Source organism: Camelus bactrianus, chromosome 19 (genome assembly GCF_048773025.1).
Source record: "Camelus bactrianus isolate YW-2024 breed Bactrian camel chromosome 19, ASM4877302v1, whole genome shotgun sequence".
Lineage (NCBI taxonomy): Eukaryota > Metazoa > Chordata > Mammalia > Artiodactyla > Camelidae > Camelus > Camelus bactrianus.
In genome coordinates, this window is record NC_133557.1 from 2,675,660 (window position 1) to 2,699,113 (window position 23,454).

The 23,454-nt window shown below is 40.2% G+C and overlaps 1 protein-coding gene across 3 annotated transcripts in view; it reads right to left on the reverse strand.

Annotated features, from left to right (window-relative positions):
* SLX4IP (SLX4 interacting protein) overlaps positions 1-23,454 on the reverse strand; it is a 169,714-nt gene that overhangs the window by 19,506 nt on the left and 126,754 nt on the right. For all 3 annotated transcript variants that reach the window (XM_010949988.3, XM_045512850.2, XM_010949987.3), the window contains one exon: positions 1,004-1,081. In XM_010949988.3, coding sequence (XP_010948290.1) covers positions 1,004-1,081 — 78 coding nt within the window. The remainder of the gene's footprint in view (positions 1-1,003; positions 1,082-23,454) is intronic.

Here is a 23,454-nt window from a genome sequence, read left to right on the forward strand (position 1 = left end):
AAAAGTATCATTATCTTGAAATGAAACAGTTTATTGGTGGATCAGAACTAGAATTCAAAATGATCAGTTCTCTCAAATAATTCCTCTGAAAAGTAAGAACGCCAGCGTGGCAGGTATTATATAAACAGAAAGCCACTTATGTACCCATTCGCTCTGCTGAGGTCATAATTGAGATCTGTATTCTTTTCAATATTTAACTAAAGTAAAGATTTAGGCCATGGTAGTCCCTACCATGAAGGATAGATTGGCTATATTTTAACAGATACAAAGTTAACAGGTTTATTTTACTAAGAGAATTGAAAAAGTGGAAGGCCCTCCTGAAGGAGTAATGTACTCGAGGAGTAATGTACTCGAGGGACACTTCAGTTAAGAAAGTGCGGACAACTGTACAGATTCCAGGAGCAAATCTCCGTACAGTTAATTTCTAAAGTCCCTGTTTCATATCTTCTGTACTAAAATCGTCCAAGGAAGCTGAGCGAGATTTTCTTTCCAGCGCTCAGATCAGATGGACTTGGAGGACAGTCATCAGCATCTGACTGTTGTTGTTGGCTGAACACGTTTGACTTCACTTCCTGAGTGGACATCTCGGCTCGGGGAGTGGGGGCGGGGAGGGGGAGCTGGCCTCGTCACACACCTGGGCGCGGCTCTGCTGGCCCTGGGTGGGGACGGCATCTTCTCATGCACACACTTGCTCGTATCCCGGGGCCTCAGTGTGCACAGACAATGGCCAAGTGATTCATAGCTTCACCGCCTGTCCAGTCACTCTGGAAGCTCAGTGAAAGTGCTGAGATGCAGCAGGACAGGAAAGCAGAGGGGGCCCGGCCCGCCGTGCCCGGGGGGGGGGGGCGGTCAACAGTGCAAGTTGAAAAAAAATCACAAATGTTTGCAAATACTCTTAATTAGGACTTCAGTGTCAGTAAGGTTAAGAAGCAACTAGGAATCTTCGTGTTTTAACTTTCATCCCTGCTCATGGTGCAGAATGCCCAAGAAATCAGCTCCTCACCTGCATTCCGGGAGCCCCCTAAGCAGCGGAGGCGTACCCCTCTCTTGAGGAAATAGGCTGTGATCTGAAAGCCGTAACCTGTAAAATGAAAGAGGACATCATTAGATTAGAAGCGTGTTTGCCTCTGGATCCCTCGGGCCCAGCCCAGCGCCTGCCATCCAGGGAGCACTCAACAATTACGCCGCAATGAAAGAGCAAGAGGGCTGGAGAGGGCCTCGCTGGAGAGGACGGGGGACACAGTGCAGGCCTAGCTCTTCCGGAGGCCGGGCCATGGCAGCTGGGATGGCCTGCAGTCCCGGCAGCGGCCGGGAGTTACTTTATCTGCAAAATGGAAATGAATGAAGAGGTCTGATTAAACAGGCCTAACAATCAGGCCCTTTCAGGGAGAATGATTAATTCAGGCCGAGCCGGTGCATTGATTGGGGCCACCTTCTGGTACTCATTACTTATCAGCTCACAAAAAGAAGAGTTTAACAGCTATTAAAGATGGGTGTATTTTGCCTGTAAATAAGTTATTCCAATTCAAGTACAGTAAAGCCTTCGTATAGGATGAGCTGAAAGAAATATGACAAGAGCCACCCCCTACCCTCCCCAAAAAAAAGGAGGAAGAAAGAAAAGTCTCCAATCCACCAGAATGGCTGAACTGAAGAAGGCCAAGAACGCCAAGTGCTGGGGAGAACGTGCGGGCCAGAGTTCTCCTGCACTGCCGGCAGGAGCGCCACACCTGACAGCTACTTGCAAAACCCACTTGAGTATCTAAAGCTGAACTTAAGCATAAACATACAGTGTCATAATGCCACTTTTCACAACAGTCCCAAACTGGAACCAATGCAAATACCCATCAAAAGTAGAATTTTTTAAATTGAAAAACAGGGGGGGGAGGTAATAGTACACAGTGCCATCCTACACTGGCCCCCAAAATGAAGGAGCTACAATGACAGGACATCTCAGAACGAAATCTCGCAAACAGAATGGTAGGTGAAGGAAGCCTGGTACGAAGGAGGGCATTCTGGCTGTGACAGTGGGGACATTACCATTCATCTTAGAGCGTGGCAACAGGATTTCTGAGAGTTCACAGATAGTACCAGCACAGTTCCTCCCTCCTCTGCTCCCCTCTTCCATCCTTGCGACCCACCTCCATGTATAAACTACCCTGTTGATGACCTTCCTGAAAAGATCAAATGAAAACGTCCAGTTTACAAAGTCGAGTCCTTGGTGTGAGAATCAGAAGAGAAAGGCCCACCAAAGAGGGGTGAGGGCTCCCAGGCTCTGAAACAACCTCAGGAAATCGCTAATCCTCAGAGACAGTACTTGATCCATGAAATTGAAAGGAGTTAAGAGGTGGTCTCCGGGCCCACTGGACTCTCCCAAGACCGTGACTATGAGTGTTTTGAAATAACTTGTATATAAAGAGCACAATTAGAGAATTTTCTCGTTTTACATGCAAGTATCCCTCTGCCACCCTCGTAGAAAGATCCAGAACATCAGTGACCACAGACTTGATGGTCTGTCTACACAAGTTACGGCTCTGACAACACAACTGCTTTGGTCACGGGGATTTTGAAATACCAGTGACATCTATGATAGGATAATCTCCAGATTTACTGAGATGAAATATATTTTTCTCCTAACACACTTGAAATGGACTGCCTTTTGGTCATGTGGCTTTCTTCTGCTTAAAATGTCAAACAAAATATGCATACCAGTGGCATTATTCTGAGTGCTTTAAAACAAATACTTCGGTCCTGACGTCACCTGGAGACTAGAAGTGACATCCACATCTGTTTGTCTGTCCTACTGCTGGGGGAGGGGGATTGTAAGAGAGCAGTCCTTAACAACTTGGGACACAGAAATGCACAAAGAAAAGTGATTTTCAAAGTAATGATTCATACTGTGAGTTTACCAGAGGACGGAAGAACAGCAAGAACAATACAAAAACAAAAACAAAAAAGCAACATCTAAGTCGTTCTGCCTTTGCTACCAAATCACGCTTAACACTTAAGAGCTCCAGGTGATCAAGATTCAGATGGCACGTCCAGATTTTCAAAAATCTTCTCCCTGCACAAAATCTCCAGCAACAAAATGTTAGTAGTAGGAAGGGGCTTAAATCTGGAGGTGACTGTGCAAACTCGGGGGCAGGAAGCCTGGGATCTGGAGATACCACTGGAGTCATAAGTAAGTCCTGCTCAGTCAGCTGTCTCAGTATGACACCTTCCCCTACGGAAAGATAAAGCGGTACCAGTCAAATTCTGACTGATTTCCTACTGACATTACTAGGAGAACTGAGTTTATTAAAATCTTTCCTCCTCTGGCCCCCGCCCCCAGCATTATGTTAAAGGGAACCATTCCTGAGGGGTGTCTTATTACGGTTTCAGTGGAAAACCCTGCCTAATGGCCCCTACAAGAGAGATGGCAAGTTTACCATGTAGAAGAGATTTGCACCTGCTTAGTCCAAAGTCTGCTGGTCACAAGAAACCTTACTGTTTCAAGAGAAACTTGAAGAAAAATAAAACACAAAAAGTATTTGTGCCTGTGCTTATGGCAAATTAATTTTGGTATGTAAACTAAGCAACTCACTGCTGCTGAAATATACTGACCTGGAATGCTTGGGGAGATGTATTTCACTCACCATAGATAACAGGAAGTGACAGAGACCACATTATCTTTACTCTTTAATGAAACTGATTCACAGAGTTGACAGGGCACTGAGATTTTGTACTCATCCAGGTCGAAAGCAAAGCTCCACTATTCTTAAAAGCTGAACAGCAGCCTGGCAAAGAACCCAGGAGGCCCTCTGCTTCCCCCTCTCGGAGGGCCAGCCCGCAGCTTGCCACACTGATGTTCCAAATGCACAGAACTGGGGTCGGGGCCCGGGGCGGAGGGAAGACGCAGAATGAAAATCATAAAGTGATAAACTTTTCATTTGAAAACTACCTGGCAATGAATGGCATTCTGAGATCCAGAAGCACATTTAAATCACATTTAAGGATGTCTGTTATCTTGCTAGCTACTGTGGTCCTCCTTGCCCTGAAAAAAACTGTCTTTTAGCCACAGAAAGAGACTAGGGTTAGAGAGAAGATAGCTTTGTAGTGCAAGTCTCTTTCCACCAGGAATTTTCAGGTATGTCTACTTCTAGAAATAATTTACATTTCTGCACTGCTGAATGTCGTGTGACATCTGGTACCAGCAGGAAGCCGTTTTCTCCCCTGGCCTCCGAGCAGCCCCAAGGGTCTCCAGGCCCGTGCCTCCCACACACCAGACTTAATAAATTGCTGCTGGGCTTCTCACTCCCTTTCCGCAGACAACCTCGCAAGCCCCAGTGAAGCCCCAGATGATGGCTTGGAACATTAGCTTTCTTCTGGCTCACCTGGTGGTTCACCAGAAAACATTAAGTATCGAGGAAAAAAAGGAGCCAGGGGTCAGTAATATTTGTGAGAGAAAGAAAGGGCGGTCCATGTTTTAAGGACAGAGTTCTGCTATTTTATTTCACATTCTGTCTAAAATAAAACTGCTCCAAATGGCTTTATTAGAAATTCAGAGACTTCATGAACAGAAAGGGAAAAACAAACAAATAAAAAAATCAAATATGAGTTGAACAAATTCCATCCTGGCTCAGTTTTAAGTAGTACTGCGCTCCAATGAGCAATACTTTTTAAGGGAGTGGTCATTTATTTGGGTTGTTCTATTTCATAGTCCCAAGACACTAAGAGCAAATACCCAACGTGGAGTTTTTACTGTAAAACTATCCAGCTTCACTTGCTTTCCAGGGGATTCATGGCCAAGGTGATCTGAGCTTCCCAAGACTGCCGAGGGGAGGCTGTGGTCTGGTGCGTCACAGTGGAAAGCCTTCTCCCACGGCGATGATGAGACCATTCACGGGAAGCCTGGGAAGCCGCCTCTGTGTAACCTGTTGAGCCCCGGACATCCTGGCAGGTAAGCACGACTCACAGCGGGCTCCACCCACCACTGCGTGGCTCTCCGCCAGCACAGCCTTCTCCCAAACCACAAGGCAGTCTGAGGAAGACCCGCTGCGCCCCACACCGCCTCTCCCCCTCAGATGACTTCTTCCTCAGTATCATCGCTCATAAGCGTGAAAACCTGTAAACATCCAAAAAGTGGACAAACAGTGCCCACCCAAAAGCCCACCACCTGGACTCAACGATGGTTAATATTGTGTCATATTTCAGATTCATACTTGCCAAACCATTTCAAAACAGACATCATGACACTTTACTCCTAAAGATGCAAGCACAGACTCCCAAACAATGACATTCTCCTACATCACAAACTACGACGGTCATACCTGACGTGACATTATTGCTCAGTCAGATCCAGTCCATGTTCAGACTCTCAAACGGCCCCCAAAATGCGTATCACTGGTTTTCCTCCTCAACTAGGAACTAACCAAAGGCCACGCATTACATCCAGTTTTGTCTGTTACATCTCCTGGAATCTAGAATAATCTCCTCCCCACCTTTCCCCATAACTCTGACCTTTGAAAGAGATTAGGCCAGGCCGCCTCTCTCACTCCCTCCTCTCCAGAGACGGCCCGCACTCTGTGGAGTGTGTACCTACTTTTACTCTAACCCACGCACCCAACCCCCGCACCTCGTGACCTTTCTCTTGCCTTAGGAAACAGCCTCCACTCTATGCATTATGTATCTCTCTAAATAAATCTACCTTTACACAACTGTGGCTCACTCTTGAATTCCTTCCTGTGCGAAGCCAAAGACCCACACTTGGCGGGGCACATCGCAGGGGGCCCAACGGAGACCTGGGACATGGCCCTCCTCACGCCTCACATCCATTTTTCCTACATCATCTCTCTGGCATCCAACGTGGGGTATTTAATTAAAGAAACGAGGCTCAAAGGGCATAATCTCGATACGCCTATTGGGCTATGGCTCCCCTCTCTTCGGAGGATGGCGGGGGGTTTCTCCTGTGCCATGCAGATTCAAGTAGCCCTTTAGGTGGTGGCGGACGCTGCCTGCAGGATCTGGCAGAGACAGCTCTCTAGCCGTGAAGGAGCCCACCGAGCCCAAGGCTTTTCTCCCCTCGATCTTTTCTCTTTCTCCTCTAATGCTAGAGAAAGAAAAATACCACATGATATCATTGATATGTGGAATCTAAAAAAAAAAAAAAAGACAAATGAACTTATTTACAAAACAGAAACAGACTCACAGACATAGAAAACGGGAAGGGAATGGGAAGGGATAAATTGGTAGTTTGAGATTTTCAGGTACTAACCAATATACATAAAATAGATAAACAACAAGTTTATACTGTATAGCACAGGGAAATATATTCAATATCTTTTAGTAACTTATGGTGAAGAAGAATATGAGAACGAATTATGTATCTTCCTATGTGACTGCAGTATTGTGCTGTACACATCAGAAACTGACACAACATTGTAAACTGACTATACTTTAATAAAAATATATTTAACAAAAGGATTTGGCTAGTTTTCCTGAAGAATGACCCCCATTTGAGATTTGAACTTATAAAAAACCCCAAAACTCAGTTGCCTATATACAAATTTTCAACCTGCATGCTATTTTAGAATGCCAACCACTTATTAATTTTGATGACTTCTTTAGCTGCTGCAGAAAACTGCAGGTTCAAACTAAAGCTACAATTACAATTCAAAGTCTGGATCACAGACATCTTGAAGATTTAATCCTAAAGTTAATTTCAAATAAATCAAATCTTACATTTATGGATACTTCAATTTCAGCAAAGGCAGCTTACCTAAGCAGGTGGGATAGTGGTCTCATATTGGTCTCATTTTTGTTCTAAGGAAGGGCACTTGGTGGCAATCAGATGACTCTACACTGTGCACCAGTTCAGACTTGTGCTGTTTCCAGGCTGAGGTCATGAGTCAGCGCTCCTTCACCAGCTGAAGACTTGGGTGAGATTTAAGAAGAGAGGAGGAAGGAAGGGACTGATATCAATCAAGAATCGACAGTGTCTTGGGTACTAGACTAGGCCAGGAACACATGACATATTTAAAAGATGGAGGATATGTGTGTTTTAAAGCTATTTTGTTCAGGAGAAGTGAAGTTCTAACTCATGACGTCTGAAACTGTGCCTATTCGGAAAGTTATATCTGTCTTTATCAGAAAGTTAAGGGTAGAGAACTCACAAGTTTGATGACGTCTCTTAGAACGTAGAGAGAGACTGAGACAGGGCCTTTGGGAAAGCTTTTATGGAGCCCTTTCAAACATGCTGTAGGCCTAAGTATGGCCTTCACCACTGCTGCTGTGGGTGGGGCTGGAGATAGAGGTTGTTCTGTGGGAACCAAAAAACAAGAGTCCTGTCATAAGTTTAAGAATACACACACAGGATCCGAGTCTCAGACCACAACCGGGAAACAATTCGGGTGGGTAAGTGGAATATTTGGTCCTGGGCTAAAAATTTCACTTATTACCCAAGACATTTAAGAGACTCCAGAAACGTTCCCTTGAGATAACATTTCATGTCCTTAAATAAGGACAGTACTGGACTCTGAGTCACAATAAAGCTATGTCTATTTGATGCCAAAACAAATGGGCAAACTGGTTAGTTCCAATAAAAAAAAAAAAACAAACCTGTGAACAAAATAATTACTTGAGGCCAAATTTACTTAGAAAAAACAAATTTTCTACCTGTAACCTCACTTTGCATGTCATACCACTGGCCACATGTGCTATTAAATATTTTATTATCTACGGGATCCATCAGAGATTAACACTGAGTGAGAAAGCTTCTCAGGGCAGACAAAAATGAGAATAAAACAAAATGAGAAAATTATCGCTTCAGATTTTTTTCCCATACCACTTGCCCACTTTTTTGTTTATAGAAATATGCCCTTCACATTTAGATACGAAAACCGTGTTTAGATAATACATTCAAGCACGTATGAGATGATATTTACAACAGTGGTTCCCACAACAATCATGGGAATGACAGGATACTGGGCACTTATAAAACTCAGTTACCTAACAGAACCCTGCACTTTTATATAACTCACATTTATATAACTATGCATAAAAGAAACACCGATTTTTAAATAAACCGTCTACCTGAAGTAGCTAGTTGTTTGAACTGCTAGCTGTTTAAGTAGGTCCCCCTGCAGTCAAACTTCCTGTGCCTAAGACGAGCGGTGCCAGATGAAGGGTGACCCCTGTGGCCTCCCTGTCTTGCAGGGGAACCCATTCCAGCTTCGAGGACCATGTGCGTCAAGGAAAGAAGTTCACGTACCGCTGGACTATTCCAGCAGGCTCACAGACCCACAGGACAAGAGCGATCTTTAAGAAGTCACCTAGTCCACTTTCTGCTTATTAGTCAGGAGCAGATTTAAACCGTATTTTAAAAACAATACTGAAAGGCCAAATGAAAAATACCACACCGACGCATGTGCAAACTCAATTCTCCCTTTACCATTTGAACTAAGGTCACAGACTTAAATGCTTAAGGGCAAGACAGGAAAGGGCTGGGTCCTGACTGGAGAAAGCTCATACTTGTTTTAAAGGGGACAGCTGCTACTGAATTCCAGCCATCAGCTGCCACTGGTTGTGCCCTAATTAGGGCACAGGGTACTAGATTTTAGGCCTTCCCAGAAAAGCTGAAAACCTAAATTTTTATGTGAAATTCCCCAAATTTTAAATTAGCAATACATTCAAAGATACCTGCACCCAATGTTTGTAGCAGCACTATTTACAATAGCCAAGACATGGAAATGACCTAAATGTCTAAGGACAGATGACCAGAAGGTATGATATAGATAGATATATACACACACACACACACACACACACACACACACACACACACACATATATATGGGGGGGCAGAGAGAGAGAGGGAGAGAGGGAGAGGGAGGGAGAGAGGGAGAGGGATAGAGAGAGGGAGAGGGAGAGAGAGAGAGAGGGAGAGGGAGAGAGAGGGAGAGAGAGGGATATCTATATATATACAATGGAATACTACTCAGCTATAAAAAAGAATGAAATAATGCCATTTGCAGTAACATAGATGGACCTGGAGAATGTCATACTAAGTGAAGCCAGAAAGAGAAAGAAAAATACCATATGATATCACTCATATATAGAATCTAAGAAAATGAGACAAATGAACTTATTTACAAAAACAGAAACAGACTCACAGACATAGGAAACAAAATTGTAGTTATCAGGGGAGAAAGTAGGGATGGTGGAGTGATAAATTGGGAGTTCAGGATTTGCAGATACCACTACTATATATAAAATAGATAAATAGTAAGGTCCTACTGTATAGCACAGGGAACTAAATTCAATATCTTGAATTAATAGCCTATAATGAAAAAGAGTATAGAAAGGAATATATACACACACACACACACATAACTGAATCCTATACTGTACACTAGAAATTAATACAACATTGTAAGCCAACTATACTTCAACAAACAAAAAATTTAAAAAAAAAAGGAAAAAAAATTAAAATATACTGTGTAGTCCAAAGAAAATGTTTCTGAGGGCCGTTTCAGCTTTGCGCTGTCAATTTGCAATCTGCAATCGGGATTACTAACACTTTAGTTGAAGTTCATTTTCTTGTGTCCTGTCTTCAGCAAAGCTGAAGGAAAGGTGGCTGGGCCACTACCAAGAGCCTGGAGATATAGGTATTCCGTTTCAATGCAGTCATTTCTTCTAAGCAAAATAAACCCAGGCCCTTCTTTAACCTCACCACACAGGACATGTTTATCTACATTTAAATCATCTTTCTGATACTTTTAAGTCCTGACGTTAAAGATACACAGTAAGAGTCTGACTCAACATGGGGGAAAATGGAAAGATCATACTATTTTAGAAAACATTAATCGTATACTATTTTAGAAAACATTAATGTGTGAGATCTGTATTTAAAAAAAAAATCACAAAGCTTACAGTCTTTTAAAAAAAGGCTTGAAAAGATTTGCAAACATACCATGGGCTTGACTGGATGGGCTCACCAGAATAAAGATTCAAACTGCCCCATATTTATTTATTAAACAAACATGTACTGAGTGCCTACTGTGCACCAGACAATTCCAATCAAAATCTCAATGAAGATGTTATTTTTGTGTGTGAGGGGAGGAGGTAGTTTGGAAGTTGCCAAAAAGAATTCTAAAAATAAACAAAAAGAAGACTAAATCAGTAAAAAGGGGAAAAAACTCAAAATGAAAAATTTTCTAATTATAAGTAATGTATACTTAATGTATTGAAGAAAACACAAAACTAAACAAAAACAAAAAGGAGGTATAAAGAGAAGGTGAAATCATCAACAATCCAGCCACCCAGGGAGAGTCACTTTGTCACCTTGACTTTGATATCCTCCAGATCTTTTCTCAAGACATACAATCACACATTCTTCTCTCTTTTTACAAAAATGGAGGCATATTATAAATGCTGCTTTATAATCTGATTAAAAAAAAACTTCAGTGTTATGTACATTGGCTTCATGTACGGTATCCGTTAGAAATCCACTTTTATTCTTTCCTCAATAAATAACCAATTGAATATTCAATAGAAGATCCCCACTGGTTCGCAAAGCCAGCTTTGTCACATATAGGCCTGTCTTTCTGGGTTATTTTATTCCATTGACTCATCAGCCAATGCACATTGTGTTAATTACCTGAGCTTTATTTATAATAAATCTTAATATCCAGCAGTACAGGTTCCTCTCCTGATCTCCAACACTGTTTCTAGTCTTCATCAGGATTACCTGGAATTATTCTTGGCCTTTCATGCTGTCATAGAGCTTTTAGTATTAGCTTGTCAAGCTGCATGAAAAAACCCTGTTGGGAGTTCGATTAGAAAGGCCTTGAATATATAGATCAAGTTGGAGAAAACATCCTTATGATAATGAGACTTTCTATGCATTTAACAGGGTAAATTTCCCAATTATTTTAAGAACTATTAAAATCTCTTACAATGAAATTTAAAAATTTTCTATGTAAACTTCTTGCATAGTTTATTAAGTCTATTACGAGGTACCTTCTGTTTTTTTTATTGTTGTGATTGTACATGTAAGCTCCTTAAGATTACACTTTCCAACTGTCTGCTATTGTACTTGACTTCTGTATGTTGATCTGCAGCTGAAAACCCTGTTAAACCCTCTTATCAATTCCAATAATTAGTCTCCGTATTTTCTTTAGACTTTCTACATATACATTTACCCCCTTTTCTTCCTTATTTCCAATATCTCATCTATATTATTTTCCTTGTCTTATTGTTTGGGCTGGAACCTCCGGTAAGTGTTGAATATTGTAAAAACATTTTTGTGCTACTCTCAATTATAAAAGAAACAGTTTTCATGTTTCGCCACTGAGAACAATATTTACTGTAGGTTTTTTGTAGACACAATTCTAATTTTTCTAAGAATTTGTATCATGAATGATGGCTGCTTTTTCTGCATCTAGTGAAATCTGTCATATGCATTGCTCTCCTTTAACATATTAATGTTGTAAATACTACTAATAGGCTTTCTTGGTTTACAATGTTGTATTAATTTCTAGTGTACAGCACAGTGACTCAGTTATATATGTGTATATACACACACACACACACACACACATATATATTCCTTTCTATACTCTTTCCCATTATAGGCTTTCATCAACTTTGTGTGATGTCATGATTCTTTTTCTACATTGCCAAATTTGGTTTGCTAACATTTAGTTTAGGATTTCTGCTTTTATGTTTGAGTGAGACTGATTTGTAATTTTCCTCTCTTTTATTGTCCTTATCTGGTTTTAGTGTCAAGTTATAATAACTCATAAAATGAGTTGAAAATGTTAATACTCATTCAATTCTTTAAAACTGGAATTATCTATTTCTTAAATTTTGAAGGAATTCACCTGGTAAAATATCTGGACCTGGTACTTTCTGAAGCAGTGGTCCAAATTCTTTAATAGGGTCTATTCAGGTTTCCTATTTATTCTTAACTCAACTTTGCAGTTTATATTTTTTTTTTCACCTAAGTTTTCAAATTTATTAGCCTAAAGTTGTTCTTAATAGACTTTTATTAGTCTTTTAATTTCCACTGAAATTTAATCACATCTTTTTCATTACTAGTATTTCAATTTCTAATACTTCATTTCCCCCCTTGATTATAACCACTTTTATTCTCGAAAATTTATTTCAAAAATCTTAATCTGAGCTATTTAAAAAATCCTTTCAACTATACATTTTCTGCATAATTTATTTATATCCTTTTATTTCTCTTCTCTATTTTCCTCAAGTTTATTAATTTGTTCTTTATCTAACTTTTTAGCTAAATGCTTAACACATTCATTTTCATCCTTTCTTCTTTTCTAATATAAGCTGCAAATTGCTCTATGTAGGTATGCCCTACAACTTCTGGAATGTAGTCTTTTAATTAGCATTCATTTATGATATGATCATATTCAATTTATGAATAAATATTCATAATGATCCAGTTTCATAAATGTTCTTTGCATGTTTGATAAATATAGACATCCTCTCATTATTGAGTTCAGTGTTCAAATGTCCATTGGTTCAAGCTTGTCATTTGTTGTGGTCAAATCTTCTATATCTTTTAGTTTTTTATCCTTTCAGTCAATTAATTAATGAGAATGGTGGGTTAAGCTCTCCCTTTATGATGGTGGATTTATCAATTTCTTTTCAGTTATGTTCATTTTGCATGATATTTTTAGGAACTGTATTGCATACATATAGGTTTAAAATTTTTATATATTCAATGAATTGAACCATTTCTCAATAGTCAGTCATCTTCTCTAAGAAATGCTCTCTGCCTTAAAGGTTTTTGATCTGATACCAGTGTATCAGCTCCAGCATTTTTCAGTGGGATTTGTCTGACATACCCCTTCCCTTCCTTTCACTTTTGACTTTACTCAAGTCTTATGTTTTAGGAATATCTCTTGTAAATAGCACATGAATAACATCTTTAACAATCTAGTCTTAAAAATATTTGAACATGATTATCAATAAATATGGATTAATATTTATCATTTATTTTGTTATTTGTTTCACTTTTTCTATGTTTCCTTTCTAAAGCTCTTTTATTGCCATCTTTGGGCTGATTTTTTTTCCACTCTTCTTTCTACTTTCCTTCTTCTAATCTGAAGTCTGTATCATCTTTTTCTATTCTTGCAGTGCTCACACTACAATTTTTAAAATGAATATTTAACCTAGTAAGTTTAAAGTTTTTCTACCTTTTTACCCCCCTCCAAAAAAGTCAAGACCAAAGAACGCTTTAATCGCATACGCCCCTCTTCCACTACATACCTGCCAATGCTTTCTAGGATTTAGTTTTGTCTTGACTTTTCTAAATCCTACAAATCATTCCCTTCTGTTGCTTATCTGCACCCACATGATTATCATTTCCTTTGTTCACATCCGCCTGTCTCTGGGGACTCTTTCCTGGGATCACGCCTTGGTCCCCAAAGAACATCCTCTGGAAGTGCTTTGGTGACGTTTTGTGAGTCGCAAGCTTTTTCAGTTGTCTCTATGCTTCAAATGCCTCTATTTCACCTTCAGTCTTGAAAAACAATTTCACAGAATATAGAATTCTAGGTCAAAAATGATTTTTGTTTCAGAACTTTGAAAAAAGCATTTCAGGATTCGATTTGATTTTTGCTGTGAATTGATTGGCTTTTTAAAGATGACACGTCTTTTCCTTCTGGCGGCTTTTAAGATCTCATTTAAGTGTTTGGTGGTTTGGAATTTACTACAATGTATTCACGATCTTTGGAAAAATTTATCCTGCTGGGATCTGGTGGGATTTCCTAAACCAGAGAATATATACTCCACTGATTTTGGAGAGTTGTCAGTCTGTTTCACTTTAATTCCTGCCTCCAGTGCCTTTTACACTGTTCTCCTGGAAGTTTGATTTTTCTTATGATATGTTTTTCTCTTTTCCTTATTTGCCAGGATCCTGCTGAAACTCTGATATATTGCCACATTCCATTCCAGAAAAAAAAAAAATCCTAATTCACATTCCCACCAACAGTATAACATCATGTCCATTTCCCCATATTTGTACCAACATTGGGCAATATAGATCTTTGCCTACCTAACAGGTTAACAAGTTATTGCTCATTGCTTTTTTATTTCTATGTCTTTGATTGTAAGGGCAAACTTTATTTCAGATGTCTACGATTCATGTGTATTTCTACATATCCTTTGTCCATTTCTATTAGGGTGTGTAGCTTTTTTTAGTTTGTTTTTTTCCCTTGATTTGTAAGCATGATTTTATAATAAATACATTAACTGTTTATCTGAAAATGTTTTCTTCCCACATTATCATTTGTATTTTAATTTTGTTTACAGTATTTTTTTGGCTTTGTCAAAGTTTTTCCCACTTTTACTTGGTCAAATACATGTTTTGTTTTGACATTCTGATATAAAGCCTTTCCTCAGGTGAAAAGAAAAAACATCACTTAACATTATCATTTTCTTACAGTATTTTTATCTTATGTTTAAATCAAAACTCACAAACAAGTGGCCTACAGAGGTGCACATGAGGTAATACATTTTTTAAATTAGTTACCAACATTTTAAAGACTGGGAAAGATTTACATGAAAATGTGGACTTCCAGCTTTGCTTGAAAAATCAGAATATTTAATGCATAGGCCTGCATTTCCATAATGCAGGGCACAGAGTGGCTGAAATGGGTAGAAGCTACTGCAAGCCAGGTGGGAGAAGGTGAGAAACATTGGTCACCATGGAATTAATGAGAAAGGGTCACATTAAAGGGACACTTCAGAGACAGAAGCAGAGACAGGTTTGGTGGTCAACCAAAGACACGTGCAGAGAGGGTGAACTCCAATGATGGTGCTTCCAGCTTTGTTGATTAGGTGAGTGGAGGCTTGCTGGGGAACAGGGAGGGTGAGGAGAACTGGTAAGATAATGAGCCAAGCTTTAGACAGAAGGACCTATGAGATATCTGGAAGAAGCTGTCTAGGAAGCAAATGGAAATAAGGTATGGAGTTCAGAGAAGAAATGAAAACTGGAGATATATGCTGAGGCAACTCTGGCCAAAGGGCAAAAAGGGCCACGTGGAGCATGTTGAGGGACAAATGAAGAGGACTCGGGCAGAAGCAACACTGGGTTAGCAGAGAAAGAGTAGCCCAGGAGGAGTGGTCAGATGGGAGGAGTGATAACCAAGAAGGTGAAGTCTTGGAAGTCAAGGGAAAAGAGAGTTTCCAGATCATATGCCCGAGAGCATTAGTAAAGGCAGGAACAGGACAAACCACTAGAAGTTGACAATGAAGAGATACCTGACAGCACTTCAGAGGTGGCTTCATGGTAGAAGAACGAATGAGGGTGAGGAGGGCACAAAAAGACAGTATCTGTTTGAGGAACTCAGCAAAGACAAGGAGCAGAAAATGAGCAGAAGACAGCACGGGCGCTTCAGGGGAAACTACCCAAGTAGAGGACGACCTCCGTGTGTGTTTCTCCTCTGCCGCACTCCTGTTTCCCCTCTGCCGCATTCCTGTTTCCCCTCTGCCACACTCCTGTTTCCCAGTCTCCACGGGCATGGGCGTGGCCTCACAGCTTCCTGCTGGGTGCCCTATTGTGCCTCTGTCCTTGATGACGTGCAATCACTGCTTTCTCCTCTGTGTTAATTTGTTTTTTGTTCTGTATCTGCTAGTTAGCACTTGTCTGTAACAAACATTCCTCTCAGGACTGTCACAATCATTTGGGATTTGTATCCCATTTCACAAGATATTAGGTCTTTCCCCCATTTTTGATGCATTCACTTAAGTTATGGAGGAAAACACCAAATATTCCCCTACAGTCTTTTCCAGTTATCAAAGACACCACAATGAAGTTCAAGTAACCATATACTGGTCTAGAGTCTTTCCAACTCCCCATCATGAGTCCAATGCCCACATCTAAATCAGGGGATTCTGAGTCTCCAGTGCTAGGGTCTTTTACAAATGCATAGGTTCCTGTTTCCCCCACATCTGAGAATCTGATGTAGATCTGGGGTGGGTGCCAGAGAATCGTATTCTTTTTAGAAAGCTCTGGGCGATTCTGATGCACAGTTCAGGTCTGGAAGTCACTGCTCTAAATCTTATTTTGTTGATTTACTGGTATGTTATAATGAAATTAGGAGCAAGAGTCTTACTAGAGTAATGGCAGTACTTCAGAGTTCTTGGAAGATGGAAACAAAATGCAAGTTCTGTGAGTGTAAGAGAGAAATTACCCTAGTTCCTTTTAACAAGAATCCTATAGCAACAGTGAAGGATTTGCGTGGGGAGTAAGCAAATTTCTAAGGCACTCAAGGCCCAAACTACCAAGGCAATTTATGAGAAGCCAATGCATATTAGCTCAATTATTCTCGCACCTCTGGAGGATTTCAAAGAGCAGTTCTCATGCCTTCTTTGTTTTCTTTTCTCCCTCTCTCTCTCTCTTTTTTTTTTTTAAACTGCCTGCTGATCAACCTTTTCAGAGGGAAAAAAAAATCACCACATGCTTTTCATTTTTTATCTTCCACAAGTCCTTAGAGTTCACATAAAATGTACGTCATTTTGACGTGTGAAAAATAAAGTGAGGGCTTTGCAATGACTTGTGATCTTAAGATGATAAATCAGATTTCATACAGGCTCAGATTAAAAAAGGAACTAACTATGGATGCTACAGGCAAAGTTTAGAAGACTATGTAAAGTGATCTTCTAAATTTTGTTTTGCTTCCACAATATTTACTGATGATATAAATATCAAATGAACCAATCTAAAATACCGATTAATGAAAAGATCATAGAGCAGAAACTCCATTTTCATCCAACACATGTTGTTAACATGAAATTAAGAGAGACACCACCAGACATCACATGCTGCCCAGTGAGATGTGGTGGGAGATACACACTCCATCCACCACGACTCATTCTTGCACAAGAAACGGCGACAACAGGGACCTGACCTCATCAAGCCCATGGATCTAACTACCAGTTGACAGGAAATACAGGGCTGGAAGAACATGTTACCACTGCCATGGAGATGCAGCCAGCCAAACCCCAAATGTGGGGAATTCCAGAGGACACTTGACCCAGTTTCTTCAATAAGTAAACAGCAAAAAAGAAAAAAAAAAAAACTGGGAAGGGTGTTCCCATCGGTTCAAAGAGATATTTATCTAAGGTAAAGAGAATCAACCAAATGCAATGCATATATAGACCAACCTTGTTTTGACCCAGATTTGAACAACCTAACTATAAAAGGATTGAAGAGATATTCAGAGAAATCTGAAGGCAGACTATATATCTGATGACACCAATAATTTCTTTTCTTTTAATGGCATTTTAATCATTAGGAAAAAAAAACTTTATCTTTTAGAGCTGTATATATTGAATCATTTGTGTGTAAAATAATATAATGTCCAGCATTGACTTTAAAATAATTGGGGAAGGGCAGGAAGAAGCAGTGGGGGTTTAATGAAGTAACAGTGGCCATATGTTAAAAATGTGACACTGGGTGCTGGATAAGTGGGTGTTTTTTGTACGATTCTATTGTTCTATGTATTTGGAATTTCTAATAAGTTACAAAATGAAAGTGAAGATTCTTTCAAAGAAGGCTTAATTTTTAAAAAGAAACACCATCATTTGATGAAAATATTCAAGAGCCTTTAAAAAGGATGTATTTTTTTTCTTTTAAACATTTGTGTTAATATCATCCTTCTTCCAAAGTCGCAGAACATAAATCTGGATTAAGCTGTTTGCTATTCTAGGTAATTTGCTAACTTTGGAAAGACATTTTATAAGGAATGCAAAATTATTCTTTACCATGTTGTGGAACTTAGACATAATCTTTAGAATCATCTTTTCTAAGCAGATAGTAACTAAAAGGCAACCGAAATAAAAATGGTTCAACAGGTGATTGTAAAACTCTTGTCTTCCTTAAGCCTCAATAAACACACTACTGTACGTACAAGTAACTTCACCTGGAGATTCTTTAAACACAAGCAGGCCAAGTTGAAAACATAACTGATTATAGGTATAGGTACAGACACACACATCTCACAGACTCGAGTCACATTACCAGTCTGTTAAGTATGGAGTAAAAAATACAGCCTTGCAGTAAAAAGGGCCCCTCTCTAATAACTGAATCTGAGGAATCTGGCAGACTGAGATAAGGAGACTTTCCCACTAAGAACATAGAATCTGGGAAAAAGAAAAAACCCTGTTTAAATACACAAATGAACTCAAAAGAAATGGGAATACCAAGGAAATACCAGAATGGCAAGGGCAAGAGTAGAACCCAATGGGCAGACACCCTAAGGGCCGATGGAGAAGGTCAGAGGTACCCAGGCGAGGACTAAAGCTGGACCTGCCTGCATCCCAGTGCCCACCCAGCCCTGGGAGTAGACACTGCTCCATCATTCCATGAAAACCCCACTCTCGCTTGACTTGTCTAATTTTCCTTTGTTGAAAGCTGAGAATTCACCAGCCCCCAAGGCTCCACCAAAGCCTCCCATCACCCCCTATTTCATTATCCCAAGCTTCCCAGCTTCCGGGACGTGTGTCTCACAGAACCACTCCTCCTCCCTGTTGTTTCTGTCACCACCTTCCACATGCACCTGTTCAAGGTAAGACTCAGCTCTCGGTCACCTGACTGAAGCTGAGCTGTTTCCAGTCACAGTTCTCTATGCTTTTCCTAGCAACTTGCTCTATTCCTTTAGTTACACGCGGCCTTTCCACTTGGAGTTTGAGAATACTAGACACTCTTGCAGTACTTTGGGTGGTTCCAGTGGGGTCCCGGAGCAGGTGCAACGTGCTCCCAAGCAAACTTCCTCCCACCTGGAGCCCTGCCCCATCCCTCCCACATCCCCACCCAGGCTTGTGCCTCTCCCTGTTGACCATGTCTGTCTTCGTCTTTTCTCAGTGGCGCATGTCTCCCATCAGCTCTCCTGGCACCGAGATTCTACAAGAAGCTCAGTCCCTCCTCAGGGTTGTCCTCCACCCCTGTCATCACCCTCGCCCCCAGTCTGGCCCCGGGGTCTCCAGCTTCTACTCCAAAAGCCTGCTCTTCCCTGTCCACCTGGACCCATGCCTTCCACTCTGCTGGTGTCCATCCTAAAAACCCTTCCCATCAGAGCAAGGGTCAGTTTTTTCTCAGCCCTCTTCTCAAAACACAACTTCTCTAAAACAACACCACCACCACCAAAACCAAAAAAAAACCCTATAACTTTGCTGAGCTCAGGAAAAATAAAAGATTTCTTAGAAATGGAAGTAGGACCACGTTGCTGAGCAAGTGTGGGCTGCACACCTTTCTCTGGGAATGGCATGTCAGGCATCACACTGACGATGAGCTGTCACGGAGGGGGCAGGCTGGCAGCAAACTGGAATATCCCCAGGGAAGTGAGGCATTCTACAAAGGACAGACCTTACTCTTTCTGACCCTGAAGATGATCTCAGGAGAGGAGTTATAGGGACCCATGTGAACAGGAAATATGTATTTTTTTTTAACTCTGTCAAAAGCTGGGTATTCTGCTAATAGTCATACTCAGACCAGAGTCACCAACACATGTTCCCTGCACACCTGTGACACTCAAGCACTTGGCGAAGCCCTGCACGTGCAGCAAAACTGCACTGGTCCCGAGGGACTCACTGAGGTCAGAGGAAGAGACAGCAGAGTTAAAGGACAACGTAAGTGCTACAATAAAGATGTGCCTCGGGAACTGCAGATGCCGAGAAAGGGTATGTCTAGTTAAACAAGGGAGAGAAACAAACTGAATTGGGAGGAGGGAGGTCCCCAACGAAGGGAGACATCCAAGCAGGGTCTGGAAGCATCAGGAGGATTCTGCCAGGAGGACTGAGGATGGGTGGGCACCAGGGACATGTCTGAGTAAAACCACGGGCCACTCCCATTGGCTCCCGGGACCCTGGTAGGGTAGACTGAGGCTTAGCGTTCAGGATGCATAGAAGGAAAGGGAGAGCGGAGGGGTGGGGCTGGAGGGAGAAGCAGAAGAGGTAGGACTTTAACCCACAGTCAACTTTACACCCTGAAGTAAAGGGTTTTAATGAGAGTGACTGAGAGCCAGGAGGGTCCCCAGTCATGCCTCACAAATACTGATCACTCACTGAGGCTTTTCTATTAATACGAAGACCTTGATTCTACCAAGAATCATTTTTCTCTTCATTGATTTGGTTAAAATGGAATAATTAAGAGCTGATACATTTGTGAAAGAGTTTAATCTAAAATCCTAGAAGCTCTTTGGTAGAATCAATAGTATTTAATTACTTCATTAAAAATCAGGTGTTTATAACAATTTGAAGTAATGTTTATACTGACTAGGTTAAAAACAGACTCCTGATCCTGACTAGTAAATGACGGCTTTAAACCTGCCAGGAAGACAAGAAAATAAGAATGGGAGGATGATTTAAAATTGACTACCAAGCTACAGTAATTAAGAGAGAATGATACTGACATAAGGACAGACAACTAAAAACAGAACTGAGAGTCCAGAAATACACCCTCACAGTGTCAACTGATTTCAACAAGGCTTCCAAGATAAGTAAATGGGGAAAGGATAGTTTTTCCAACAAGTGGTACTGGGACAACTGGACATCCACATGTACAAGAATGAAGCCGGACCCCCGTCTCACCTCATACACAAAATTAATTCAAAATGGATCAAGAACCTAAATGAAAGGCTTAAACTATGAAAGTCTTAGAAAAATACAGAGACACTTGTAAATCTTCGTGGACTTCGATTATGTAATCGTTTCTTAGCTACGACACCAAAAGCACAAGCAACGAAAAGAAAAAAATAAAAAACTAGATAAATTGGGCATCAAAATTAAAAACTTTAGTGTTTCAAAGGATACCACCAAGAAAGTGAAAAGGCAACTCTCAGGAGAAAAATTTTGTAAATTAAATAGCTGAGAGGGGACTGGATTTGAAAATATGTAATTAACTCCTACAACTCACTAATAAAAAGGCAACTCAATTAAGAAACAGATTTTTTAGGATTTGAATAGACACTGCTCCAAAGAAGATACACAAGTGACCAAGAAATATCTGAATAGATGGAAAATATCATTAGCCATCAGGGAAGTGGAAGTCAAAACCACAGGGAGACACCCAGTAGAATCGCCATAATTGAAATGCCAGGTAATCTCAAGTGTTGCCAAGATGTGAAGAAGATGGAGCCCTCACTCACTTCTGACGGAAATATAAACCGGTGCAGCCACTTTGGAAAACAAGCTAGAAACTCCTTAATATGCTAAACACAGAGGTATAAAAGTACCCAGAAACACCATTCTTAGGTATATACTTAAAAGAAATTAAAATAAATATCCGTTCAAAAACTGATACAAATGTTCACAGCAGCATTATTCATAACAGCCAAGTAGAGGAAACAACTCAAATGTTCATCAACTGATAAACAGATAAACAAGATGTGATATATCCGTAAAACAGAATATTATTTCACAATAAAAAGAAATGAAGTACAAGATGGACGAACTTTAAAAACATTATGTTAAAATCAAAAAGCCAGCTACAAAAAAAAACAGAACAATCATAGTGTATGATTCAGCTTATATGAAACGTCTACAACAGGCAGATTGACAGGAACAACACAAACTGGTGGTTGTCTAGGGCCGGGGGTGGGAAAGCTGTTGGGGGAAAATGGGTACGTGGTTTCTTTACAGAGTGATGAAGACGTTCTAAAATTGATTCTGCCGATGTCTGCACAGCTTTGTGAATATATAAAACCCACTGAATTGTGTATGTTAAATGAGTGGATCATATGGTTTACGAATTACATCTCAAGAAAGCTATTATCTGAAGGAAAAAGAAAAGTGAAAATAAGATGAAATGTTCTTTGGCGACATGGATGGGAACTGTCAATGTTCCTCGTTCTTGAATCTCTAAAACAAACAGGGAGAAAGGATGCTCTCCTCTGGCAGAAAATGCCTGAGACTTTTAAAGTGGGAAAAATGATCGGCTGAAATGCTGGCAAACTCTAAAAGGCTCCAAGGAATGCTATTCCTCATCATCTCACTAGATTCAGCCAATGCATTGATGAGATAGTTTTTCTTTTTTAATTTATTTTTTATTGACGTATAGTCAGTTTGCAACGTTGCATCAATTTCTGGTGTAAAGCAAAATGTTTCAGTCATCCACATACATGTGTATATATATTTCATATTCTTTCTCATGTAGGTTACTACAAGATATTGAATATACTGCTATACAGTAGAAACTTGTTGTTTAGCTATAGTTTTTCAAACATAGGCCTCCTAGTCCTACAGTTATCCTATTTAAATGTCATTGGTGTCTCTTGGCTCATTAGAAAGCCATATACTACTACAGGTCCTCAAAGTCTATTTAGACTAATTTTTACTTTTCTAAAAGTCTAGAAAGAAAAGATTTAATAAGCTAGAAATGGAAAAAGTAAAAAAAAAAAAAAAAAAGAAGTAAGAAAAAGGCCTCCTCACAAGAGGAATATCTATAAAGTATACACTTTTGTTATTAAACAGTATTTTGCTAAAATAAGGATAAACTTACATAATGCAACAATCTTATAGTCTTCCATAAGTTCACCTTACCTTGAAAGGAAATCCAGAAGCTGTTTTATTTTCAACCATATCTTACAAAGAAAGATTTGCTAACTGTTTCAAAAATGCTTTCTATTTAAGAGAAACCTGTACAAGTCGTTCTTGTAAATAATGAGAATTTCTTTTCCCCCAAGGGAATAATTCCTACTTCAGTGTTTCTAAGAATATACAGGGTTAAACCCGTGTAAAATAGATTTTCTCACAGCTGGGGGAGAGCAGGACGCTGCAAATAGGAAACCAGATAGCTGAGAGGTCAAAACACTACACTTCCAGGTCAGACTTCTGGTTGCAATTAAGTAAAATTCCTGCAAATATTTGTAAGGAAATCATATTTTTGGTGTCTCCTTTCAGGCCTTGTAACTTTTTTATTTTCTTTAACAGCAGCTTATAGTTATGGATATAGACATAATCTTTACTATTCACTCAAGACAAACAGAAACACAGTACGCATTTGTGTGCACACATACACCAATCTAGGACCCTGGAAGGCCGATTTGATCTCGGCCTCAAAGGTAAAAAAGACATCTTTTATAGGTATTCATTCTTTCATGTTGGAGATTGTGTGGAGCTAGTTTTGGTTTTGCTTAATGCAGACTTGGGTAATTTCCTCAAGACATTCCACATAATAGGTTAAGCCAAGTTTCCTATTAGCTAAATAGTTCACGATCAAATAGTTGAGATACATCTGAAGCTGACTGGAGTTTAGGCTCTAAGTAATAACAAATATAAACAAGCTGCACAATTAAGTGTAGCTAAGCAGGTATTAAATACGCCTCGACGCAACTCCTGGGAACAGCCAGGGGCTGCGAATGCATCACAAATGCCCACCTTGCTCAGAAACCTGCGGTGGATTCATTTGGAGACAATGTCAATGTCTCCTGTCCCAAGGGGGGCAGGTCGTCT